Source organism: Saccopteryx bilineata, chromosome 7, assembly GCF_036850765.1.
Source record: "Saccopteryx bilineata isolate mSacBil1 chromosome 7, mSacBil1_pri_phased_curated, whole genome shotgun sequence".
NCBI classification, from domain to species: domain Eukaryota; kingdom Metazoa; phylum Chordata; class Mammalia; order Chiroptera; family Emballonuridae; genus Saccopteryx; species Saccopteryx bilineata.
The window spans coordinates 100166166-100192116 of NC_089496.1; the positions used below are offsets into that span (position 1 = coordinate 100166166).

The 25951-nt window shown below is 47.8% G+C and overlaps 1 protein-coding gene across 3 annotated transcripts in view; it reads left to right on the top strand.

Moving 5' to 3' along the window:
- Positions 1–21093, top strand: part of CASP7 (caspase 7) — a 36556-nt gene extending 15463 nt beyond the window's left edge. For all 3 annotated transcript variants that reach the window (XM_066239396.1, XM_066239394.1, XM_066239395.1), the window contains exons 3-7: positions 14072–14214; positions 14555–14683; positions 15499–15674; positions 16391–16520; positions 19528–21093. In XM_066239396.1, the coding sequence (XP_066095493.1) occupies positions 14072–14214; positions 14555–14683; positions 15499–15674; positions 16391–16520; positions 19528–19775 (826 nt within the window). In that variant the 3' untranslated portion in view covers positions 19776–21093. The remainder of the gene's footprint in view (positions 1–14071; positions 14215–14554; positions 14684–15498; positions 15675–16390; positions 16521–19527) is intronic.
- The last annotated feature ends 4858 nt before the right edge of the window (positions 21094–25951 follow it).

The following is a 25951-nucleotide window of genomic DNA, read 5'->3' on the forward strand; positions in this document are numbered from 1 at the left end:
ATGCGGGTGTGGAGGAAGGCAGAGCGGAGATGGGGAAATGGGCAGAGGCCACATTTCGGAAGGGCTTGTCTGCAGGTCCCGTTGAGGACTTGGGATCAATCCCAAAGTCGGAGAAGTCACTGAGGGGTCTTAGTGACTTGGTCCATTACACACGTGCGCACACACAGATGGGAACATGCACGCTGTAATGGGGATGAGGGGTTTTAGTGACTCGGTCCATTACACACGTGTGCACACACAGACGGGAACATGCACGCTGTAACGGGGAGAATGCAGAGCTTGTCACAGTTCTGCAGATGGGAGCGGGTCCCGGCAGGTGGATGGGGACAGGCAGACTCGGGAGGTGCCCGAGGGCAGAGACCACAGGGTGTTAACCAAGTAGGAGAAGCTGAAGGGGGGTCGATGAGGAAAGGGGCACGGGACCACAGGGGTGGTTGAAGTCATCTAGAAACTGCTAAGCTCTCTTGCTAGAAAATAGAGGTGCAAAGATGTGCCGTCTACTGTCACAGTGACAGAGCTGCGCCCACATTGGCCACCTTCCCTTCTCTGCGTTGCTGACAGAGACCTCGTGAGAGACGCGGGTGGTGTCAGAGACGTCATCTGTAAAGGGGTGCGACCGTGGGTCAGAACGGTGTGATTTGCCACAGAGAGCGCATGTCCATTCTCACACCTGTCCCATTGACACCGCACTGGAACCCTTGTGCCTGAAGGATTCTAACCGGGACTGTTTATCCTCTTGAATATAGGGTGACCTGAATATGGCGTCAGAGTGGGTTGTTTCCTGCAAATCTGGAAGGTGCGGCAGCCCCTCCCGTGTCCTGTGTGCTGCGTGCGGGGCACTTTGTATCCCGCGTGGCACACGTGGATGCAGCTCGTGGCAGCATCGCTGGTTACTCCCCACACTCTCTGCAGCTGGTGGCACGCCCCACCCCAGCCCATCCCAGGATCCTCCTTTCTCAAGAATTCCTTACAGGACTTACTGTAAGGCAGTGGAGGGGACAGTAACACCCCCACTTAACTCTAATTGAGGACAGACTGCCCACCCACCCTGCCCCGCAAACCTCAAGGATTCTGGGAAACAGAAAGAAGCCGCCTTTTCTCCCCAAAGCCTGACGGGTGTTGCACTCGCTGTCCCTACTCCCAAGCCCTCACTCCTGTCGGCGTTTTTCGTCTCGCCGCCACTAGATGGCACCACAGCATCGTTTCATTCCATTCCTTGTGGGGTAATCCACCCTGACTGTTCTTTTCTTCCATTTAAAAACAAAAATTTATTAACCTTGCTTTCTAATTTTCTGATTATGGAGGAAATTTAGAAAACTCATAAAACCACAAAGGAAAGCGATCCAAGGTATTAATTTAAAATTAGTCAAGTGTTGGACTTTTATTTTTAATGACTTAGAAGAAATACATTCTGTGCAAAGTCTACCTTCATTATGAGCCCTGGTTTGTGGAACAAAGCCTAGTGCCATCTGTGAACTTGAGGAGGGCTCCCTCTGATGTAAAGGTGACCCGAGCACCCAGCACAGGTTACCTGCCACCCAAATTGACAATATGGCCCCTGCCTCAGATATAAACTCAAGGTCTCATTGAGTGTCTAAGAGTTAATCCCCCAAAATAGCTAATTGCTGGATTGTAGGGTACAGAGTGGGGGGCAGGGGACAGGAAGAAGCAGTGTGTCTTGAGTTGTCAGGGAGAAGCAGTGGGTTATCAGGGCGCCAGCAGGGCCTGCTGGAGCTGGGAGCACATGGCATAGGTTCTGGGAAAGTGGCGGAGGCCCCTGGGATGGGGTGAGTTTGGTCCTACCGCCAGCAATGGGAGCCTTTGCGGGCAAAAACCCAGGCCCTGGCTGCGCTGCCCCGCATGCTGGAAGATGGCCTCGCTCAGGAACCTGTCGGCTGTGAAATCAGATTCCCCTCTGAGCTCTGCTCAAGGTCAGTATTAAAGGGAACTTAAAAGAAGAAGAAAAAAAAGTAGCAAACATTTCAGTCTCCTGTTTCCCCAGGGCCGGTGTGGCTCTGCCCCGGGGTTTGTTTATGCTGCTGGCTCCTGAGTGAAGACGGCAGGAGGAAAGGCTCGTTTTCAGGACTTGATAAACTCCCCGTTTTGTCTGTTTTCCAAGCCCTGGCTCAGATCACGTGAGCTTTCCCCTGCATGTCATCCTGGAAGTCTGACCTCTGTTCTCCCGGAGTGTGTTTAATAAATGCCTGTAGGTCTTAACTCTTCTCTCTTGGGATGGCAACTTAGGTCTCTCCCCCAGTGAGTGTTACAATGTAAACAAGTCCCTATAAAAAAAATTGTAATTATTATTATAGAAAGACTCAGGTGGCCTGGATTTTCATTTTGCAGAGGGAAGAATAAAGTGTTTTAGAAGAAGCAGTGCTTTGGAATTGGAGGGGGAAGAGAAAAAAACAAAACAAAGAAAGCAGACCTTTGCTTGTTCCAAAAAATATGTTCCAAGTTAAGTGAAAACCATTCAATCACAAGCGTTGACTGAAAAAGGCCAGGTCTGGACCCCTAAGGGGAAAAGAACGTTAAAACAAGGCCAGGGGGGTTACTTTTTAGTAAAGGAAGGCTTCATATCCTGTCTCCCAAATTTGTATGTACTGGGTGATAAAGCTTTTAGCGCTGTGTTTGCAGCAGTGACGAAGCCGCTTCCATGACGGCAGTGGTGGCGTGGAGCTGGACACGCAGGTTCGGATCCTGCCCTGCCTCCCACGCACCTGCTGAGGGGCGATAGCAAGTCCTTCGACCTGTCTGAGCGCCGTTTCCTTATCTGCGGAGTAGGGGTGGGAACACCCGGCCACTGCATTGTGGTGTCCGCCTGCTGAACTACCCCCTAAGGAAGACATCCTAGCATCCTAAATGTTAAAATCGGAAAACTCCTTAAAAGGTGATTTACTCTCTTTCCTTCTGCAACGATGAAGGAAAGTTAAGACCAGAGAGGTGGAGCACGCTACCCAGAGTCACCCAGCAGGACTAGGACAGGGACCCAGGCCTACCTACCTTAGAGTCCAGTGTCCCCACCACCACCCACAACTGCAGGGGCATCAAACTATTCAGCCACATTGATCCACCAGCAGAGCGGTTTTTTCTTCTACCCAAGTGGGTCAGCACATTTAATTCTTCACTGAAACTGCTCCCTTTCTGCTTCACACCAGTGGAGGGAGGGTTTACGGACAGCGGTCCCCACAGAGCCCGTAGCAGTGGGCTTTCTCATAAAGAAGGCCGAGGGCACATTTCCGGGCCCTCGCCACGCCTCTGAAACACAGTCACCGACCGGGTCGAGAAACTGAGGCTGGATAAATGTACAAAATGTATAGCATACCACCAGCTATTTTATTTTAGGTCCTGGCTCTTCTAGAGCAGGAAAAACTAAGCTCTAAGGTTAAAAGACAAAGGGAGGAAGGGGGTAAATGAGAAGGTTTTTGTAGTAATAGAAATTGTAAAGCACTCAGGATAGAATTAAATCTAGGAATAGAAAAAGTACCTTGAAAGTGAGGCTTGTTGCTTCTCAAGGGAACACGTGGTCACAAACAGTGTGCACAGTGGCCCTTGCACGTTCTGGCCAGGAGCTTGTTCCTGGACCTTGATGGCCCTCTGCCCAGCAGGCCTCTGCTACGGTGGGTGTGCACACTGCTCAGATGGCAGTGACAAGGATGGGGAGGTGTTTGTGTAAGAAAGACGGCTGTGTGCTGTTCTGCGTTCTGGGGCCGTCATACAGACCTCACTGCGTCTTCCACTCCGTTTTAGGCTATTTAAAGAGAATGGAGTCTTTTAGTTCCCCTGGATGATTTATTTTAAATCCTTTGTCGATTTTTATTGTCTGGGGTCTCTGTTCCTTTTTGGGGGTTGAGGAGGGAAATGTGGAAGGGTAAGTTTAGGGGAGAGACTCTGTTTTCCCCCCTAGTCTATTTTATTCTCTTTCTTATTTACTAATTTTAGAGAAAGAAGAAAAGAAAGAGAAAGATAAGAACATCGGTCTGTTCCTGTAGGTGCCCTGACCGGGGATCGAACCGGCAACCTCTGTGCTTCAGGGCAACACTCAAGCCAATCGAGCTGTCCGCCCAGGGCCCCCCAGCCTATTTTAAACTGACTGTTTCCCAGAGTATTTAGGCCAGTGGGGTTTCAGAGAGGAAAGTGCAGAGCCAGTTTCCTGCCTTAGCCGCAGACCCGAGGCTGGAAAGGATGAGGAGGTTGGCCCAGGGCAGCAGGTGCTATAAGTCTACTTCATCCGCTTCACACCTTTCTCTGCCTGTGTCCCCAGCACCAGGAAATTGAGAAAAGCTTTGCTGAGTCGTGTGCTTACTGAGTGTGTGGTGTTTGTGTGTTCCCGTTTTCCGCTGTGCATGGGGACAGGTGAGATGGGAAACTGTAGGAACTCCCGGGGCCTCTCCTCTATTCAAGACCATTGAACAGCATTGATGTGTCTCATTTGGAAACTGAAAGTATACCTCTCTAGTCTTTTGTTTGTATGACCACCTTGAGTACCTTCAGAAAGAAAAAAATTACCGAGTGGGTCTCAACTGGTTCACCACAAACTCACTTCCTGTTTCTGTTCATTTGCTTACATATCATTTCACGTCTTTTGCGATATTCCGGCCTGGGCTGCTTTGCCCCCTTTTGTGGATGGGGCCCTTCGACGGGTGGCCCGCCCAGCGTGGTCATCACTTTCAGTGGCTGTGCAGAATTTCATTCTCCTAATTCTCGGCCCCTGGCCCAGCCGCCGTTCCCCTTACTGCTTCCAGCTCTTTCTCTAAGTCTAACAGATGGTGCTGCTGGCTGCGTCTTGGTGGCAACGTGGGTCTTTTCCTCTGGACTTCATGCACTCAGGAAGTCTCTTTGTCGCTGGGTGGGAGGATGCCGCCCTGTGGAGCTGGGCATTTCTGCCGGTCAGCAGAGCAGCGGGAGGCCAGTGTGACCTGCCCAGCCCCGCTGTGAATGGTCCTGTGGAAAGCTCCAGCGGGCGGCTCAGTGCTGATTCAGTCCCAGGCCTTCAGGGCCCGGGCCGCGCCAGCCTTCTGTCTCCTGCTGCGCTCCAAGCATGCTGAGCTTTTATTATTACAGAGAAGAGGGCAACTCGCTGCCTGTCATCGCCGGGCGACACCTCGTTCTGATGCCAAGCGGGGTGCCTTCGGACAGAGACACGAGGTACGGCCTTACCCCCTTCCCTTCCTCCCGGCCTTGCTCTGTGCGAGGTATGTCAGGACGGTTGGGGATGCCCTCTGTTGAAGTGCTGAAACCATGAATGAATCATCCCAGAAATATTTAGACAAAGCAGCTACGAAAACCAGAACCCTGGTTCCGAATGAAACGGCCCGGAGGGGTAGTGTGTGCCCGCGGGTGTGTTTACTTTCGTGCTGATGAATGTCTGTGCTCAGCTACAGCCTCTGGGAACCCTGTTCGGGGAGAAAACAAATCAGCAGCCGCTCTGCATGCTTACAGTTAGTCCCTTCCAAATATAGAAAGGTATAATTCACGGTTCCAGCCCGCCGGGGATGTGAAGAGGATAAAACCTGTGCTTATCCACTCCGGCGGTGGGGAAAATTGCACTGGGTCCCAGAGTGACTCACATGAAGTTCATCGTGTACTTTCTGTGATTTTTCGCTCTCTGTAACATAACGCCGATTTATATCCGCTCATGTTTTCTGGTAGGAGGTCTTTTTTATATAAATAACCATCTGAGTTTGGGTTGTAATTACTTGCCTCTTGACTCTGTCAAAATGGCCTCACACTATGTAATTTGAGGCTTGAAAAAAGAAAAAAAAATGGCTGTCTACTAAGAAGTTAAGATAATCCCGTTCTTTCCTGATCATCGATGTGGGCGTTATCTGTGCTTCTAGCAGAGATTTGAACCTATCTGAACACATCTGGGAAATGAAGGTTATGGTCCTCGCCCACATGGGTGAGGAAATACAACACCAAGAGCCAGAGAGGGGCGTCAGGAAGCATCGTGGTGAACCAGCAGGGCTTCTGCGCACGACCTGGCCATTGCGTGTTCGCACGCCCTGAACGGAATGTACTCCACCATTCTACCAGGCTCTCAGAGCTGTTGCAGGCTTGCTGACCTGGCCCCAAACACAGTGGTTTCCTGGCCAGGTTTACTTCTTAAAATCTGTAGCCAATTGTGGAACACGGGAGCCTTTAAGAGGATTTGGAACTTTTAATTCACGGGTCTGGTTTATTGTCAGTGTTGCACTTAACAGCAGGTTTCAGAACAAGGGCCCCGTGTTTCTTCTCCACGTGATAATCTTCAGAGTCTTCACGATGTAAAAAAAAGACAAGGTCAAGGGTAGGTTTATCAGCAGAGAATTAGCAAAAGGATGATGGGGGAGGGGGCAGGAGGAGGTAGAAGGGACAGCACCTGGCTTAAAAACACCTGGCCAGCTTCTATTTGCTGTGTCTTTCCAGTGCCTCCTCTGGAGTCTGCGGAATAAACGGGATGGTGATTGCCGACAGACTTTGCAAAGCATAGAGCGCGGCACCAACATTAGTGATACTTGTGCCTAGTGACTTAGGGAACGCCCGAAGCGCTTCCCCCGCCCTTTGTAGCATTTGTCACTTTGTCAGATCTAGGGGAAAGGCTGGTTGTCCATTGATCCAGACTGAAAGGCGCTCAGCACGTGCACCTGTTGGGGTCTGTGTTCTCACGGGGTCCAGCCTCTTCTGCAGGAAGGCCTTAGGAAAGTGGGGCGACAGCCGCTTTTAGAAAACCTTATCTGTGGGGGATGATCGCCAGCTGAAGACGTTTCTAATCTGGATTTTTGAAAGCTTCTTATTACCCCCTTCTCGTCCCCCCTCCCCCTGGGAGAACCCGTCCCAGGGATCTGTGGGCTGTTGCCGCCTTTCTGCCGTTGGCTGATTAATTAGCACAGTCTCTTTGGAGCTTGGGAGTCCGTTGCTTCTGTCGGTAGCAGGTGTTTATCCTATGATCTGCTTGGCTCTGCCAGTTGATTTCCAAAGAGACGGTAACTCTTTCTGAGCCGCTGCCATGGGGATCACACTGCTTTCCTCCCCTGACTGTTCTTGGTTTTGGGGTTGGTTTTGTTTTTTTGTTTTTTTTGTATTTTTCTGAAGTTAGAAACGGGGAAGCAGTCAGACAGACTCCCTGCTAGGTCCCACATGCGCCCGACCGGGATCCACCCGGCACACCCACCAGGGGGCGATGCTCTGCCCATCTGGGGCGTTGCTCTGTTGCAACCAGAGCCACTCTAGCACCTGGGGCAGAGGCCATGGAGCCATCCGCAGCGCCTGGGCCAACTTTGCTCCAATGGAGCCTTGGCTGCGGGAGGGGAAGAGAGAGACAGAGAGGAAGGAGAGGGGGAGGGGTGGAGAAGCAGATGGGTGCTTCTCCTGTGTGCCCTGGCCGGGAATCGAACTCAGGACTCCTGCACTCCAGGCCAACGCTCTACCACTGAGCCAACTGGCCAGGGCCCCCAGACTGTTCTGATAATGAGTTATGGCTCCACCGAGGCCGTGCAGGGGACTCACCCGCTTTGTATAAACCAAGGAGAATGAAGCTCGCCTTGCAGGTAGAGTGGCGTTTCCTGGAAGCATGTTGGTTGTGTGGGCAACTTCAGTTTAATGTTCATCTCCACGGGAGACCTTGTAGGTTTCATGGGAAGTCGTAAATCTCACACATGGCCTGAAATACACCTGGCTGCTCCACAGTGCGTGCCTTCCAGGGCACATCTTGTTTGACCTTCTGGCTGAGAACCAGGGGCCCAAAGGCAGCACCCACGTGGAGAGTGGTGCTTGATAGGGTAGGGCGAGCTGGTGCCCTCTGCCTGCCTGGGAGTGGGAATGGCAGGCAGGACCTCTGCTTTCTTGGGCTGGAGAAGTAGCGGGGGGATGTGAAATGAGAGTAGAGACAGCAATGCCAGGTCAGAGCCAGGACGCCCATGCCAGCAGGCAGACGGGTTAGTGCGGAGCCTCTCAGACTTCAGAGGGTGTGAGCCTCTCTAGGAAAACGCCCGGGCCTGCCCCGACATGCTGATTCTATGAGTCTAAGACAAGGCCGGAGGCTCTGAGACCAGGGGGCTTGGTGTTCAGCCACGGAATAAACCTGGCCTCTACCCCCATCTAGCTCTGTGATCGTGGACAAGCTAATTTAATATTCTATGAAACGGGGCTCAGAGGCGTGGATTCCATGAGCTACATGTAAAGTGGTAAGCCATCTCAAGAAGGTGCTTAATATAAATGTATTACTATTGTTGTTATGATCGACACAGAGAAGACGAAGAAATTTAAAAGGCCAGGGAGGTGGGTAAAACCACTGTGGGAAGGAGGAAAATGAAGTGTCTAGGGACCCCTTCCAATAACTAGCACAAAAGCCCAGTAATCTTCAAAATAGGTCCTATCTTGAAATCCACTTGCAGCAAGTGACTTTTAACTAGTAATAGTCATTTCATTTTCATCTTTTGAATAATTATTCACATATACTAACAGGCATACATTGCAAATTATTATTCCCATTCTTTCCTGCTCTCCTGCTCCTTTCCCCCCGTAACACAGACACACCCATCTTAATGATGTACAATAATAACCCCAGTAATAATAATAACATTTACACTCTGATCTAAGTACTCTGTGCATATTAGCTTGTTTACAGGCTCTGAAGCAGACGCTGTACTTTTGTCCTCTGGACGAATGAGAAACCTAAGGCTCTGAGAGGTTAAGTAACTTGCCCACCATCACTCAGCTTTGTGGTGGGGCAGGGTTTTCAACCTCAACAGTCCAGCCTTGGAATGCATGGATTTATCCATTATATCATCCTTTAAGAGTTTCTTTATGAAAATGAAAACAAATATAAAAATATTTATTTCCCCTTTGTTGTTTTTTTTTGTTGTTGTTGTTGTTGTTTTCCCAAAAGGTAGCATCTTGTTCTCGTTCTGCCCTTTTGTTATTCCATGCTTCCTGGAAATCGTCCCACACCAGGACAGAGAGCTTCCTCCTTCTTGTCAACGATACTCTGCGGCTTTGATTAAAGACCCTGCCCTCTCTGGTCCAAGCAGGAAGTAGAGACTGAACCGCATCGTCGTCCCTGTGCCGCTGGTCATGAGCTGGTCATGATGGGAGTGAGGGGTTAACAGAATAAACGTGTGTCTGCCAGCCAGGCCTTTTAATGAAGGGCTGCTATTAAGGTTCTGAACCGGACACGAGAGAGGCAAGGGGAAAAGGAAGGAAGAAAACTGGTCAGTCCAGAAGCATTTCCAGATCGTGTTAGATGTCACACCCAAAAGAAACGCTTAAGCGACAAGAAACCATTGTCCGGTCGGTGTTCCTGCAGAATCAGCAGCCAGAGGCTACCCTGAAAGAGCTGCGTCCCAGAAATCCGCCCCCTTCCTGAACGTGAGGCCGTGCTCAATGCACACCTCTGCTGCTGTCTGGCAACAAGAGTCGGCCCGATGGAAGGGATAGCACAGTTCTCAGAACAGGAGTGTTGAAGGAAAGAGAGGGTGAGAGAGGGATGATCCCCAGCAGGGTGCCCCAAAGCCTCGCAACGGGTAGGTGGCAGCATTCTGGACTCTGTTACAGAGTGCAGGTGCAGGCACTGGACTTCAGTCCACTTGTTTTTCCCCTCATGCTTTCTTCCTGTTGCCTTTTCTTGACAATTATTTCCTCCTCTTATTTGTCTCTACAGGTACATGCTTTAAGCTGATTGATTGGCCGTCAGGGTCTGCTCCCCCCAAGTTTAGCTACAGATGGAGTTTTCCCAGGCCAGTGCCTCTTAGGGTGAGGGTGTCAATGGGAGTGAATTGATCCTCACTCTCTAATACACACCATGGTCTGGGAAGACCTGGATTTAAAAAAAAAAAAAGCTATTTTGGTTAGAAGGAAAAATTAATATTGACTGACTCAGATCCAAAAAGAGGAAGCAGAAATTACCAGTAAGTTCATTTTACCAAATCAGAGTTCAGGTCAGGGACAGGATAAAAGTAAAAGTAAGGCAATTTTTCCTTCCTTCCCTTTCGAGATATTCACCAAGAATCACATTTCATATTCAACTTCAAGGTACTTTTTATAACTATGGAAAGTAGTTTCTGTAAACTGTTTAATCTTTATTTCCCTAATGTGTTCCTTCAAGAAAGAAAAAAAAATTAATTTTCCAAATTCTATTCTGATAGAAGCGGAGTCCCTTTTGTTTAATTTTTTCCCATGTAACTTACTGTATTTCCCCATATATATATATATAACATGCATCCATTTTTCAGAAATTTGGAGTCTAAAAACTGGGTGCATCTTATACAGCGGTTGTAGAATTTTTACTTACATTGCCCACTTTTTCGCACTTGTTTTTGCGCTCATTGTTGAAGACAGTGGTTCGTCATCAGACACAGATGAGGACAAGCTAATGGATGGGAGTTCTGACAGTGATGAGGAGTTGTGTGAATTTTGTGATGAATGAGACTTGAGTTTAATAACTATATATAACTTTTTTTTTTCAAATTTTGGGCCCCAAATTAAGGTGTGTCTTATACATGCAAGTGTCTTATACATGGGGAAATACGGTATATCCAAGCCTGTTTTTCTTATAAAAGGTGCTCAACTGGCTTGTTTTGTTCACCACTGAGGATGCACTAAGGGGCTGCTTCAAAGAAATCACATCTTGTTTATTACTCGGATATCGTGGCACAATTTGTCTTAAATTAACCCATGTTGACGAAGATGAACAGGAGAATTTTATCTCTGAAAGGGCTTTAGTGCATACACTGTGCCGTCCAGCCTGCCTGACTCGGTGTCACTCTTCTTAGGGTCTGTAAACGACCTTCCTGACCTGTCAGGCGACAGTGAGAAAACACAGGGGAGTATTTAATAAGATCCCAGCCCGTAGTGCGCACCGGCTAACGTGGCCTGTTGCTATTACAGCCCGTAGTGCACACCGGCTAACGTGGCCTGTTGCTGTTACAGCCCATAGTGCGCACCGGCTAACGTGGCCTGTTGCTATCCCAGCCCCTAGTGCGTACCGGCTAACGTAGCCTGTTGCTATCCCAGCCCCTAGTGCGCACCGGCTAACGTGGCCTGTTGCTGTTACAGCCCATAGTGCGCACCGGCTAACGTGGCCTGTTGCTGTTACAGCCCATAGTGCGCACCGGCTAACGTGGCCTGTTGCTATCCCAGCCCCTAGTGCGCACCGGCTAACGGGGCCTGTTGCTATTACAGCCTCTACCATGGATGTGACCCCGCCCTCTCCTCCTGCCTCAGAGTGTGCCCGCGAAAGGCTGTGCACAGATACTTGATTGTGTGCAGAGGACACTGTTGCTAGCTGGGTCATTGACAGGGCAGCAATAAGGACGTCCTTCCTACCCCTTCCCACATGGCGTGGACTTGAATAGTCCAGAAACTTGATTTGCTGATCCGTGACTTCTCTGAGAAGTTTGTTTGGAGGCCTGGGGGGGCGGGGAGGGCTCTATAGAGTGCCTACTCCAACGGAGTCCCCTGTCTAATTTTGTGAGTCACAGAAGGCTTCATCTTCCAGGAGAGGGCACTGGTGCTCTGTGAAGGGCAGAGACTCACTGGCCCCGTCACACGGGTGGAGGGACACAGAGCTCTGTCTGACCCCACGCCCAGAAGAAGTGTGAAGAGAACCAAGCATCACCTGCAAACAGACAACAGACAGAGGGAGGGGTAGGTTAGAACAGGGCTCGGGAGACTTCTTTAAAAATAAAAGGATGTGGAAGAAATTTGTCCTCAGAGAAGTAGAAGATCAAGTCATGTTGAAATTGAAAAATAGCAACAAGGAGTCTGAAGTTTCGACCTACAAGCTAATCCATAATCTGGACCAGGGTCGGCAGGGGGCACGGGAGAAGGCCACGTCCGTTCAGACGTTCTGAGAGACCCAGCAGATGCGGGGTGGCGACCACGCAGAGCGCAGTACCGTGGACCCGCAATTGCAGGGTGACAAGCTTAGCTTTCCCTTTCACGTTGCTGCTTCCCGCTTTTGAGCAGCACTGGGGCGGAATGGTGGACAGATCATTCTAACAGACCTTCAAGGGCTTCGGGCTCTAGGATGCTGGCGTGGAATCCTGATGGTCCCCCTTTGCCCATCACGAGCTGGTGACCTTGGCCAACCCCGGGTCACTCTCTGGGCTTCCGATTTCATATCTGAGAAATGAGGGAATGAGACTCAAGTCTTTCATTCTTACAACACATTCTTTTTTTAAACCCGGGCTCCCCTGACTAGAAGCTCTTGTGCTTATTGTACAACATTTAATAAAACGGGCAAGAGCAGGGCTATGGGGCGTGTCCCTGATCTCGGGCAGAAGGCCAGCCTTTCATTATTAAGTGTGATGCAGTGGGTTTTTCACAGGTACCCTTCTCAGGTTGAGTTAGTTCCGTTGTTGTCCTCGTTGATTCAGCATGTTCATTGTAACAGGGTGATGAAATTTTTTTTTCAAACACTTTTTCTGTATCAGTTGAGTTGATCATATGGTGTTTGTCCTTTGTTGATCTGATGGACAACATTAACTGATTTTTGGAGCTTACACCAAATCACACTGGGTCATGGTGTAGAATGCCGTTTATAGGTTGCTGGATTTGAATTGGTAATATTTTGTTAAGGATTTTTTGCGCCTATATTCATAAGGGATATTGGCCTATAGTTTAAAAACAAATATTTATTGACCAACTTAGGTGCCAGGCATTGTTTTAGGTGTTAGGGATTCAGCAGTTTTTCAGAACAGATTACAAGATAAAATCTCTTCTTTCACGGAACTTAAGTTCAAGTGGATGACTAGCAAGACTGCTTCGCACTCACGCTGGACTTTTGTTTCCCCTCTGTCCTCGGTGGCAGCCCCTGTTCAGACCTCAGTGCTTACTTGTTGGACTTTTGGCAAACTGGAGATTGGAAGGGGCCTGCTGTCTTTTTTAAATTGCTGTTCCATCTCTCCTCCTCGTATAATGTATAGTGGTCCCCAACCTTTCTTGGGCCATGGACCAGTTTAATGTCAGAAAATATTTTCACGGACCGGCCTTTAGGGTAGGACGGATAAATGTATCATGTGACCGAGACAAGCGTCAAGAGTGAGTCTTAGACAGATGTAATCTTGTCATTTTTAAAAAATAAAACATCGTTCAGACTTAAATATAAATAAAAAGGAAATAATGTAAGTTATTTATTCTTTCTCTGTGGACCGGTACCAAATGGCCCATGGACCGGTACCGGTCCACGGCCCAGGGGTGGGGGACCACTGATGTAAAGGATAATTCAGTTATAACCTCCACACAGAAAAGGGCACACACTAATGGATTTGCACTATCTGACACAACCATGGAAAACCAGCACTCATGTCAAGAACAAAATGTGACCAACATCTGAGAAAGTCCCTAATGTCCTTTCCAGTTCCTAACCCTCCCACCTTTGGGAAAACGACCTCCCCACTTCTAGTAATACCAGGTAGGAGTTTTGGGAATGTTATAAAAAAAAAATAGAGTCACACTGTGACAGGTGCCCTTCTGCATCTTAGTTCTCCCACTCGGGATCATTCTTGGGAGGTTCGTTCACGGGGCTTCACGCTGTCACGGTCTGTTCATTCTCTCTGTTATCTGGGATTGCCCTCTACGAATATTCAACAGTTTCTCCATGCTGCTGTCAGTGGATATTTGGGTTATGTCCTGTTTGAGGCTATCGCTACAGATGCCGTGGCTCTGAGAACGTGTTTGCTCCCTTGGGGATACATAGGCAGGAGCGGAACTGTGCTGGGATAGCATAGGTTGAAGTTCAGGGTTCGTAGACTTCTGCCAGCCCTCTGCAACGGATGTATCAATACAAAGGAGGTGCTCCCCTGCCGCGTGTGAGGATTCCGGCTGCTGCGCGTGGTCACCAACACGTGGCAGTCGTTCCGGTGTCACACTGAGATTTTAATTTGCATTTCTCTTAGCATCTAATGAAGTTAAGTTCCATGTTCCTTTTCAATGAGATCATTAAAGAGAGCCACCTGTCGGCCTGGGTCTTTTTGTCACGGATATTGCCGCTTCCTTGGGCACCCCTTTCCTGCCGACAGGAAAAGCGTGAGGCCGTTTCTCTCCAGCCCTCTTCCGCAGCCCCTGACTGGCTCCGTATATATTCCCCCAGGAGGAAGAAGAAGAATGACTCTGGGAAATCAGTCCCGCTCGGGCGCACCCGGGACCGAGAGCCTGATTATGAATATAACATGGCTTTTGAGAAGATGGGCGAATGCATCATAATAAACAACAAGAACTTCCACGAATCAACAGGTAGGTGCTGTGGGCGTGGGCTGATCCCTCCGGTTCCCCTTGGTTTCTTCCGCTTGCGTTAAGACTGTGTCAGACATTCAGCGGAGACTCTGCCCGCCCACTGTGACAGACTGCCCCTTTGTAGATGGGGTTCGCATGTCCAGGAGAAAGGGATGCAGAGACCTTGGGGACGTTCAGTCTAACCCGCCATGTGCATGAGCTGAGACTCAAGGGGAACTGTTTGGCCTTGACTGCAGCTCAGAGTTACCACTTTGCTGCACCTGGCACCTGGCTGGATGGTGCCGGCATGCGGTACTGGGCCAGGGATTGCCCGTCGTGAACTGGTGCTTGATTCCCACAGAAATGAGCGTCCGGACAGGAACGGACAAAGATGCCGAGAACCTTCGCAAATGCTTCCTAGACCTGGGTTTCAACGTGGTCGTCCATAATGACTGCTCTCGTGCCAAGATGCTAGAAGTGCTGAAAAACGGTAAGTGCCACCCCCGCTTCCCCCGTCCTCTTCCTGCTCGGAGAGGCGGGGCCCCAGCTGGTCTCTGGAGGGTGCTCCCTGGGACACGACTGCAGGCTGGGAAGACCTTCCTTCCTCTGTTCCACCTCGTACTTCTCAGGGCAGGCGGGTCTCTTGCAGGAAACTTAGATCTCTCCCTAAAAAGATGAGATCAGCTTGTATGACAGCAAAAGATACGGAGAGGGAGCCCCACAAACTTCAGAGTGGCTTTACCCCTCCCCCACCCCTGGCCACCACCGTTCTGCTGTCTGCCTCTGTGACCTTGACTCCTAGGTACCTCATTAGTGGAATCATCACCTATTGGCCTGCTAGTGACTGGCTTATTTCACTTAACATGATGTTTTCTTTTCTTTAGCAAATATAATACTTGCCTGACACTCACTATGTGGCCTGCCTTGCAAATATTAACTCATTTAATAGTTACTATCCTATCCATGTTACAGATGAGGAAACAGAAGCACAGAATGGCAAAGGAACTTACCCTGTGTCACAGACCTACCAAACACGTGGGGTCACCCCTTGAGCATCCCAAATGCTGCCTCTTAGCAGCTGCCCGAACCCTCCCCAACGTGGGGCTCACTTCCCCATGGGACAGCTCCAATCTGATTTCAGACTCAGTGGGAATTCTAGAGTTCTCTCTCTCACCTCTCTCCCCTGGCCCCCCTTCTCTGCAGAGGGCTGTTCCTCCCCCTGACTAGGCTGGAAGGGAACCCTACCTCTGAGGCTCCTCAAGGCTGGTGCTTTAGCTTTTCAGCATTCAAATTGCTTGCTTGCAGCTTCCGAGGAGGACCACGGAAAGTCAGCCTGCTTCGCCTGCGTCTTACTAAGCCACGGAGAAGAAGACTTTATTTATGGAACAGACGGCAAGATAGCAATCAAGGACTTGACGATCCACTTTCGCGGGGACAGATGCAAATCCCTCTTAGGGAAACCCAAACTCTTTTTCATTCAGGTAATCCCTTTTCAAAGCCCACCCCACAGAAAATGGGGACTGATTACGGGGTGGCTTGGATTGTATTATCTTTACAAATCTGGACTTTTTCGATCGGGGTCTGCAAATTTGGGTTTTGTTTTTCTACCTCCCAACGCTAGGCTGCTATGTTTCCTTCAGATCACAGGTGATGAGTTTCTTTGAGACATCGCAATGCTTTGCTTTTTTGCCTTGCTGACTAATTTAATTTGACATTCATTTTGTCCAGTGGTAGTCAACCTGGTCCCTACCGCCCACGAGTGGGCCTTCCAGCTTTCATGGTGGGTGGTAGCAGAGCAACCAAAGTATAAATAAAAAGATAAATTTAACTATAGTAAGTTGTTTTATAAAGATTTATTCTGCCAAACTTAGCAAAAATCCGACATAAAGTACTTGGTAAGTAATTATTATTATATGCTTTAACTTGCTGTAACTCTGCTTTATAAATTTTATAAAGTAAAGTTACTTCCCTACCTTATAAATCATCATTATTGTGGAACCGGTGGGCGGTTAGAAAATTTTTCTACTAACAGAGATACAAAAGTGGGCAGTAGGTATAAAAGGTTGGCTACCCCTGGTCTAGTCGTTGATCAGATTTTCCTGAGCCCCTCATGCATGCCAAGTGCAGTTCCAGGCACTGGGCACCACGTGCATTTCTGTTCCCTACTCCATGGAGTGATCTCTGCTTTGCACGTTAGGCATGCCAGGGGACAGAGGTCGATGACGGGATCCAGGCTGACTCAGGGCCCATCAACGACTCAGATGCCAGTGCCCAGTCCAAGATCCCACGGGAGGCTGACTTTCTCTTCGCCCATTCCACGGTTCCAGGTACCCAGTCCATTGTCTGCTAGCTGGACCATGCCGTTCCACACCCAAGTGCGGGCTCGGGGCTCTAGTACATTTCCCATTGCCACCGTGATCAGTTACCACAAACACAGTGGCCTAACACACACAAATGGATGGCCTTCCGGTTCTGGAGGTCAGAGTTCCAAAGTGGGTTGGCAGGGCTGCATCCCTGCTGGAGCCTGTCGGGGGTGAAACCCCTGTCCTTGCTTTTTCCAGCATGTTAGAACCTCCCACATTCCTTGGCTTGGGGCCCCTTCCTCTAGCTTCAAAGTCAGCAACCTCACATCTCTCGGACCCTTCCTCAGTCCTCATTTCCTCTGACCACAGCTGGGAAAGGGCCTCTTCTTTTAAGGATGCCTGTGATTAGATCTGGCCCACTGGGACAAGTCAGGCTAATCCCTCCCTTCATTTCCTTAACCTTAATCACACTTGCAAAGTCCATTTTGCCAGTCAGGTAACGGCGTCACAGGTTTCCAGATGAGAGCATGGACATCCCTGGGGGCCATTATTCTGCTTACCATAGGGATCTATTCACATTTCTCTCCAAGAAAGCAGAATTCTCTCGTTTATTACCACAGTTATTATTGGTATAAGGACAGTTGTAAAGCATTTTAAATGCACATAGAGTGACTGTCATCCTACACAGAATGTTTAGGAAAGGCATTATGGCTGTCCTGATTTTATAGATGAAAAAAAAATTGAGCTTGGGTAAGCCTTAGTGATGTGCTCAAGGTCACATTGAGATTTTAGGACACAATAGAGAATGATAACCTCACAAGTTTTTAGGGTTAAGGAAAGAATTTGGTCTTCCTGCTCTTGAGAAGGAGGTAGTGTAATGGGGGCATCTGTCTGTGAACAATTCAGTGGTTGGGGTATAGGGGGTCTGAGCAGGTCTGTGGGAAGGTAGGGAAGACGAGATGGGGGAGCCCTCAGGAGACAGGGGAGAGAGACTTTCCTGAGTTTTAAAAAATCAAACAGGCTTACCAGAGACAGGAGACAGGGAAGAGAGGCTTTCCTGAGTTTTAAAAAATCAAACAGGCTTACCAGAGACAGTGCTGAGAGGTCAGTGGTGAAACTCCTAAGACAGCACCACAGGATGGATCAGTCGGCTCAGGCTGCTGTAACAAAACCCCACAGACTGGGGCGGAGGGTGGGGTGTAAACAACAGAAACTTCTCATAGTTCTGGAGGCAGGGAGGTTCAAAGTCAAGCTACCGGCCCGTTTGGTTTCTCATGAGGGCTGTCTTCTGGCTTGTAGGTGGCAGCCCCCTCACAGTGTCCTCACATGGCAGAGAGATTACCACCCAGGGTGCAGGGTGTTGGCAAGGTTCAAACCTGGACAGGTAGACAGGGAGCCCCATGTGGCGGAGCCTGTGTGCTGTGCTAAGCAGCGGCACTTCACAGTGATGGAGGTGTGCTAGTAGGAGGGCCACAGGGTGAGATTTGTGTATTACAGTGGTTACCTCCAAGACCATCCAGGACAGGGGTTAGAGGCCACCAACCTGGGGGCAGTCATGAAGTGGAGATGGTAGCACAGGTCCTGTATGGAATGAGGTGACTCAGGTGACACCCGACACAAATGAAATGCGTTGTCCTACTGCTGACCCATAGAGCTCAGTCCCCATGCTTATAGAGTGCGGCAGGAAGGGTTCTGAGTGCACCCCGACCACATCACACAGGGAGCTTATTTCTGTTTAGTGTATAGTTATTCAGTAACTGATTATTATAAATGATAATGCTGATGACCCAGTTCTCATCAGATTGATGTGATCAATTGGCGAGCACAGCTCATCACATAAACCAAATACAACTTTGGTGTCACAGTCTCCTTTTAAACCGGGGTCTGGGTGCGGTGGCATCCTCCCTTGCCCCTAGATGGAAACTCCAGCAGGTCTACAGCTTTGCTCCTCACGCTAAGATGTTAGACAATATTGTAGTCATTGGCAGTTGCAATGTTATAACTGGTGTGTCCAGTCTGAGAAAATAATTAAAATCCTGAACCTGACTTGGCCTTAAATTTCTCCCAGTTCCAGATCCGCCCTGCCATCTGGCTCAGGTGCTAAGGGACGTTGATCCTTCAGCTTTCTCACCTCCTCCTCCGCTTGTCCGATCCCCTTTTAAAGTCTCCTGTGGTCAGAGATGGGGGGGAGGGCGGTGAGTGAAGGGGAAGACCCCAGTCCCATGGCCACCTGGCTGCTTGTGCTCTGAGCCAGTGGATGATGAAAGCAAGTGCTTTCCTCGTGGGCATTTTCATGAGGCCCCGAGTTCCCTGGACCCTGCTCCTCCTTGGCCCTTGGATTTGCTTCTCTGTTCTTGGTTCTGCATCCCGACTCCTTCCTCAGCTCCTGGCCATCCTCCAGGGTACGCACCCAGCCTCTTTCTACAGAGGTCTCCTTGCCCCTTCAAGAAACCCTGTCGGACAGGACCCGGGCCAACTAACAGGAGCTTCCTCTGCCCTGGGTCACGTGTGGTGTATCCGAAACACACCCCATGCCCTGTGGTGCCCCCGGGGCAGCAGGCTTTCCTGGCTGTGCCCCTAAGCAGGTGGTCATTCAGCCACCTGTCACTTCCAGATTTCTTCAGCAGGAACCAGCCTCTAGTGCTCCCTGGTGGGTAGGAACACATCCCAGCGTGCTGTGGGGTGCCCTGACTTAGATTAGAAAGGAGCCCTCCCTCCGGAGGGTGGGGAGGCGGTCCAGGGACGGAGCGGGTCTCCAGCATTGCTTTGGAAAGCTCCGTGTGCAGCTTGCGTCATGCTCACTTAGGTGTCTGCCACGTCTCCATGCTGGAGCACCCAGTCGACTGAGCATCTTCCCGCAGCCCTCTTCATCTCAGATGTTTGCTCTCGGGGCAGCCTAATCCTCATTAGGGACTTGCATACTGAGCAGGGTAAATAATGTCACGGCCCCAAACACTGAGAGCTCCTTCTCAGGGGCGAGCGGGGCTGCGGCGGGGTCCGCTGATCCGATCCTCTTGCTCTCCTGTTAAAGGCTATTACGCGTGGCGGTGCTCAGAGAAAGGCTCGTGGTTCATTCAGGCCCTCTGCTCCAACCTGAACAAGCACGGGAAGAGGCTGGAGATCTTGCAGATCCTCACCCGAGTGAACCACACCGTGGCCAGGGACTTCCAGTCTCGGTCCGAGGACCCGCACTTCAACGAGAAGAAGCAGATCCCCTGCATGGTGTCCATGCTCACCAAGGAGCTGTACTTCTCCTCGGCACAGCAGGGGTGCCATTGAGCTGAAAAGCAGTGGATCTCTTCTTGATGAATCAGGTTTCTTCTGGATGCTCTTGAAATCTCTGTAAATTCCGAATGATTGTTATTTCAGGAAAATGTGTTGATTCAACAGGGAAAGAAACTTCCTGGTGCTGTCTTAAGTTCTGTGAATGTTCAGACTTTTTTACAATGTTATCTAAGTGATGATCTGTTTGTTATTTCCTCTGAATATGATTTTTTGTTTGTATTTTTCCTCAGTTGTCACATGTAGTACATACAATGAAAATGACCTCTGCAGATGACTCTTGGCTGCATCCACTGTGACTGGGGATGCCATTGGTGGACAGTCAGAGTCATATTTGTACCTGGCAAAGAGAGTCCATATGCTTGACAGAGCACAGCCGAGGGGTATTTATTCCCCCATATCACAGAAGATGAGTAGAGAGTGTGGTTTGAGTGATTTTTCAGTGGCTTAGGGCAGATTCTGATGCAGAAATTTCCAGATCAGTTAGAGGGTGAAAATAACATAATGATTCTATCACGCAGCAGTCAGGGTCCAGTCGGGAAAACAGGAACCATTCCAGGTATTCAGCAGAGGAATTGAACAGAGGAAATTGACTCGCCTAGGTGATAAAAAAGAAGCCAAATACGAGGAAGCTGTTAGCACCCGGGGCTGTGAGGTGGCGAGGTTCCCTGGGTCCAGAAGCTGGGATCCCCCATAGCAGTGAGAGCCATGCTGGGGGGCTGCCTCATGGGAGCTGGGACCACCATGGACAGGAGTTGTGGAAAATGGAGCCATAGGAGGGGCCAAGCCACGGCCAGAGATGGAGCAACACCAGATGAGTCAGACATGGAGAAGCGTCCTCAAGTCTCCCACCAGCACCTTACCCTTCCAGCCCCACTTGGAAGTCAGCTGACAGGCACCCTGGGAAGTATATTTCCCTGTAACACAGCAGAGCAAGGGACAGTGAAGGGGGCGGGGGGTGGGGAGGAGGAACCGGAAGTGGATACAAGCCTTCCTACACTGTGAACGGCAGTAATTACATTCCCTCCTGTTCAGAGATTCTTTCTATTGTCAGATAATCGATACATTGCCCACTATGTGCAAAATAATCTGTTTTAGTTTTCATAGGTACTTGAAAGTTTCTAGATTATTCCACACCTTATTCTGAATACATTTTCTTGTTACCTATGATTCTCTACAGTGGAGGATATTGTATGAAAAGATTTCTTGCACTTTGTTTTCAAGGTGGGCCAAATTCTTGATAAGTCACTACTTTATTCTGTTAGTAACTGATTGACAGACATTCATATTTATTGATTAAAATATGGTTACTTAATTTCTGACTTGTCGTTTCCTTTCCTTTTGAAGTGTTTTATGGCAGTGGGGACATGTAAAAACAGGAAAAGAACAGACCCTTCTGACCTGACTCAACACAAAATGTAACTCATGTTTCTTCTGAAGCCAAAACATGGATAAAATAAGGAGTAATCACTGAAACTCTTCACATAAAGGGTTAATCAACTTACAAAACTGGGATGGGCTGCTGTTTATTAACTTGACAACAAATCAGATGGTGTAGAACTATCTTTCAGTAACAAGACTAATTTAGGGTCAGTTTATTTTACTTGTCCCTGGTTTCCTGCCATCTAAATTATACCAGATGTTCAAAATTTAAGTGGAGATCATAAGTCAAGAACCCACAAGCATCTAGCCTCCTTTCCCCAGAATCATAAGCTGTTCTTTGGAAAATAGACTATCCTGTTGGGTGTCCCTATTATGGAAATAAATGTGTGGCTACATACTCTTTTAATTTGTAATTTGAAGTAAAACAAAAAGAGAAATCATAGAGCTCTAGTTATTTGTCTTGAAAGTTTTATTAAAGAGAAAGAAATTACCTCCTGTTAAAAAGCTGTTAATTTTTAAATTCTTTTCTGTGCAGTTACAGTTACTTAGTTCATCAATAACGCTGGGGAACAAAATTTTTGTTGCATCCACAAAAACACTTGTTCTTGCCTAATTCGAGTGTGTTGATCTCAAATCTGACTTTAGTTTTTCTCTGTAAGCTACAGTTATTTTGCAATTCAAGATTTTAGGTTTTCATCTTACTGTAAAATTTTCAACATTTAGTTTAACATTATGAAGTAGAATGTCTTCTTGGGCATCATCTTTGTGAAAATATAATTATATAATGCAGTAAATACACTAATACACTAAAAGATATGATTGCAACAGAATTTGTCTACAATTTTGAAATAGAACATATTAAAACACTTATTTTAATCATAAAATTTGCGCAAAACTTATTTAAATTCTGTTCAGGCAAAAATTTGCATTTGTAGCTCTTGCGTTTGTGTACTTGTTGAGGACAATGTTGTTTGATGCTCAGCAGTAGTCTGCTCATCACTAATAGCTCCAAGATTTTCGGGAAACTTATCAAAGTGGCCGTTCAGGAAGTGAATCTTAACACTCATGTTACATCCAATGTCACGGAAAGCCAACAGCATCCTTTGAACTAGAAGTTCATAGTTTTCTGCTTTTTTGTTGCCAAGGAAGTTCTTTGTAACTGCCACAAAAGACTGCCATGCTGCTTCCTCCTCCTTATTCATCTTCCTGAGAAAGTCATCATGTATGAGGGTTCGAATTTGAGGTCCATCAAATACACCTGCTTCTACTCGAAAGACAAGGCAGGAAAAGCAGAAATAATCTGTTGAAAGCATTCACTTTCTCTATTCAAAGCCTGAACAAACTGCTTCATTAAGCCAAGTTTGATGTGAAGGGGGGGGAAAATGATCCTGTCTCGATTAACTACAGGTTCATTCACAATATTTTGCTTCCCTACTTCCAGAGTTTCACGTTTTGGCCACTCTTCTGTCCAATGTTTCTCCTGAGCTCAGCTGTCTCACAAACACAGAAAGCAAGGATACTTCATGAAACCTCTCTGTTGTCCTAGCAGGAAATTTACCATTTTAATATCCACACAAATGATCCAGTTATGTTCCTCATTCTTCAGAAAGTCGAGGACAATTTTTATGTCATTATAATCTTCTCACAGATAAGTTGAATAACCAATTGGAACCGCTGCATAAACATTACCGTTTTGTAGGAGAACACATTTCAGACTCCATTTAGAGCTGTCAAGAAATAGCCGCCATTCTGTTGGACTGTAAGTGGTAACACCTAGCTGGCTGAGAAGACTACTGATATCATGACAGTAAACAAAGTGTTTGTCTTTGGAAAAAAAGTCCACAAAAATTTGTTCACACTTCCTGAAATGGGATACTTTAGCTGACTGGTGAAGTACATTCTTTTCTTGAAGCCTGGAGGCTAATAACTCAGCTGCTTTCTTTGATAGACCCAAATCTCTTACTAAGTCATTCAATTTGGGTTGGCTAAACTGCTGAGGGGTTAATGACTGCTTGGCATCAGAAGAAGACCCTTCAGATTCTACAACCATTTCCTCATGCATGTTATCAAAAACACTTGATCACCATGTTCAGTTTCTTCATCCTTAGAAGAAATAAAACTGGAACCGGGAATGTCTCAGAGTGTGGGATAGGTTGTATTGCTGAAGGAATATTAAGATATGTGATCATATGCTGTAATTTCTTGCCAATGCCCTTTGTATGGATCGGACAGAAATAACAGTCACTGCTGTGGTCCATAGGTTCACGCCAAACCATGGGAATACCAAAAGGCATTCCTTTGTGTTTTCCTTTTGTCCAGTCATGAAGCATTTCCTCACAATTATGACACACAACATGAGGAGCCCAATTCTTGTCCTGATTGCCAAGGAGAACTTGAAAATAGGCAATATATGCATATGTTACAAATGATGAAATACTGTGCCTTTGACGTTGAAGTGTGTAACAGCCACATATATAACAGAAGGTGTCAGGACTATTCTTACATTGACGCCTACTCGAAGAAGCCATGATTCAACCTTAAAACAAAATAAGAGGGTGTTTTTATCAGATAATAATTTTTTACATTTAAAAACAACTACAAGTATGTAAAAGTGATATTTGTAAAACAGTAATTGCCTTGTGGTTATATTCAATCCAAGAGTCGTAGCCCTTTAACTCCAATTTAAAAACCAATGCATGCCATAAACTGTAACAAAAAGAAATTAAAATTGCATAAAAACTAGAGCGTGCACCAAAAAACGATTTCAGATTTGGAATCAGCAATGCAGAAATTATATATATAATATTAAATATATACAGTTCTAAAACCTCATGCAACAGAAAATGAAAAAAAAAATTGTTCCCCAGTGTAATGAGTATTATTACCTCATGCCCCTTAGATCAGAGATGTAAGTCACTGTTAAGAAAGAGCCTTTGTCCTTGACAACTTCGTTGAGCAGACAGACACTTGTTTATCAAGAGTACAAATTCTGTTCAGTGATGGGTATGTGTTCAGCCATCTCCATTTTTAAACTTTCGATCTTTTTATTACCTGCAATTCTGATAACAAGTTACCATCAAAGAGAACTCCATCCTGGGAAATATACATTTGTAGTTTTCATTCTTCCTTAGGACTCAAGCTCCTCCTTCCAAAAGTAGCAGGCTGTTGTCACATAAAGAAGACAGGGTAGGTCCTCAGTGACATAATCTGCTCAAATCTGGGTTCTTCTTTGTTTTTTCTCAAAGTGACACTTCAGTCTCTATCCTGGGCTTTTTCTCTGAGCAAGATTCCATAAACCATCATAAGCCTATTATGTTTATAAATTACCCACCCTAAGTCTCAAAATAAAGGGCTAGGATTCAGGGTTTTCTCATGATTTACAAACTCAAAAATAAAAAAAGCCAAGGCCTGGCCAGTTGCTCAGTGGTAGAGCATTGGCCTGGTGTGTAGGAGTCCCAGATTTGATTCCCAGCCAGGGCACACAGGAGAAGCACCCATCTGCTTCTCTACCCCTCCCCCTTTCCTCTCTGTCTCTCTCTTCCCCTCCCTCAGCCAAGGCTCCATTGGAGCAAAGATGGCCCGGGCGCTGGGGATGGCTCCTTGGCCTCTGCCCCAGGCGCTAGAGTGGCTCTGGTTGCAGCAGAGTGACGTCCCAGATGGGCAGAGCATCGCCCCCTGGTGGGCATGCCGGGTGGATCCCAGTCAGGCGCATGCGGGAGTCTGTCTGACTGCCTCCCCATTTCCAACTTCAGACAAAAAAAAAACACAAGGCCTCACTGTGAAAGAGAAAATGATGTCCACTGACAGGGCACAGACATCGGTTGACAAATCCTTTAGTTCGTTCAGCCTGGGAGTGCGTCACCTGAAATCTCGTGTGCAGCTGCTCTGGCTGCTGAGGCTGGCCTGTGGACTTGGTAGGAGCACACCCTTCGGCCTAGCTCTTCCTCTTTCGGGCCCTTTTCCAGCAGACAGACATCTGGCCAGGTGAGAAGCAGTGGTGGTCACCAGTCCAAAGCAGCAAGTCCTCTGTGTGGCTAGGCAGGGAGACACAAGGCAGTAGCCCGGGTGCCAGTCACTTCTGAGGGAATGTGATCCTTATCGGTTCTTCAAAGACATGCAGATCAAAGGGAGTTTTTTGCTTGTTTGTTTTTTACCCTGTTTGCCTTATAAATATTTTAGTGTCTTACACACCAAGGATGTACACAGTGACATCAGCATCCCCTGGGAGCTTGGCAGAAATGCAGACTCTCCGGGCCTGCCCCAGCTCTCCTCACCAACAATCTGCATCTCAGCCAGACCTCCCTAGGGCAGTGGTCCCCAACCTTTTTTGAGCCATGGACCGGTTTAATGTAGAAAATATTTTCACAGACTGGCCTTTAGGGTGGGACAGATAAATGTATCACGTGACCAAGACAAACATCAAGAGTGAGTCTTAGACAGATGTAACAGAGGGAATCTGGTCATTTTTTAAAAATAAAACATCGTTCAGACTTAAATATAAATAAAACAGAAATAATGTAAGTTATTTATTCTTTCTCTGCGGACTGGTACCAAATGGCCCATGGACCAGTACTGGTCCACAGCCTGGGGGTTGGGGACCACTGCCCTAGGGGACCCATGTGCACACTGCAGTTTGAGAAGCTCCATTTTGAGGGCAAGGATCACTGTTTACACATTTTCACTTCCCCACACTGGCTGATCAAGTAGGTCCCTGAAAAGAATGAGTGAAGGAGCAAACATATTTTGGAACCTTCCCAGAAGATAGGTTTTCAAGCATCTCAGAACCTTCA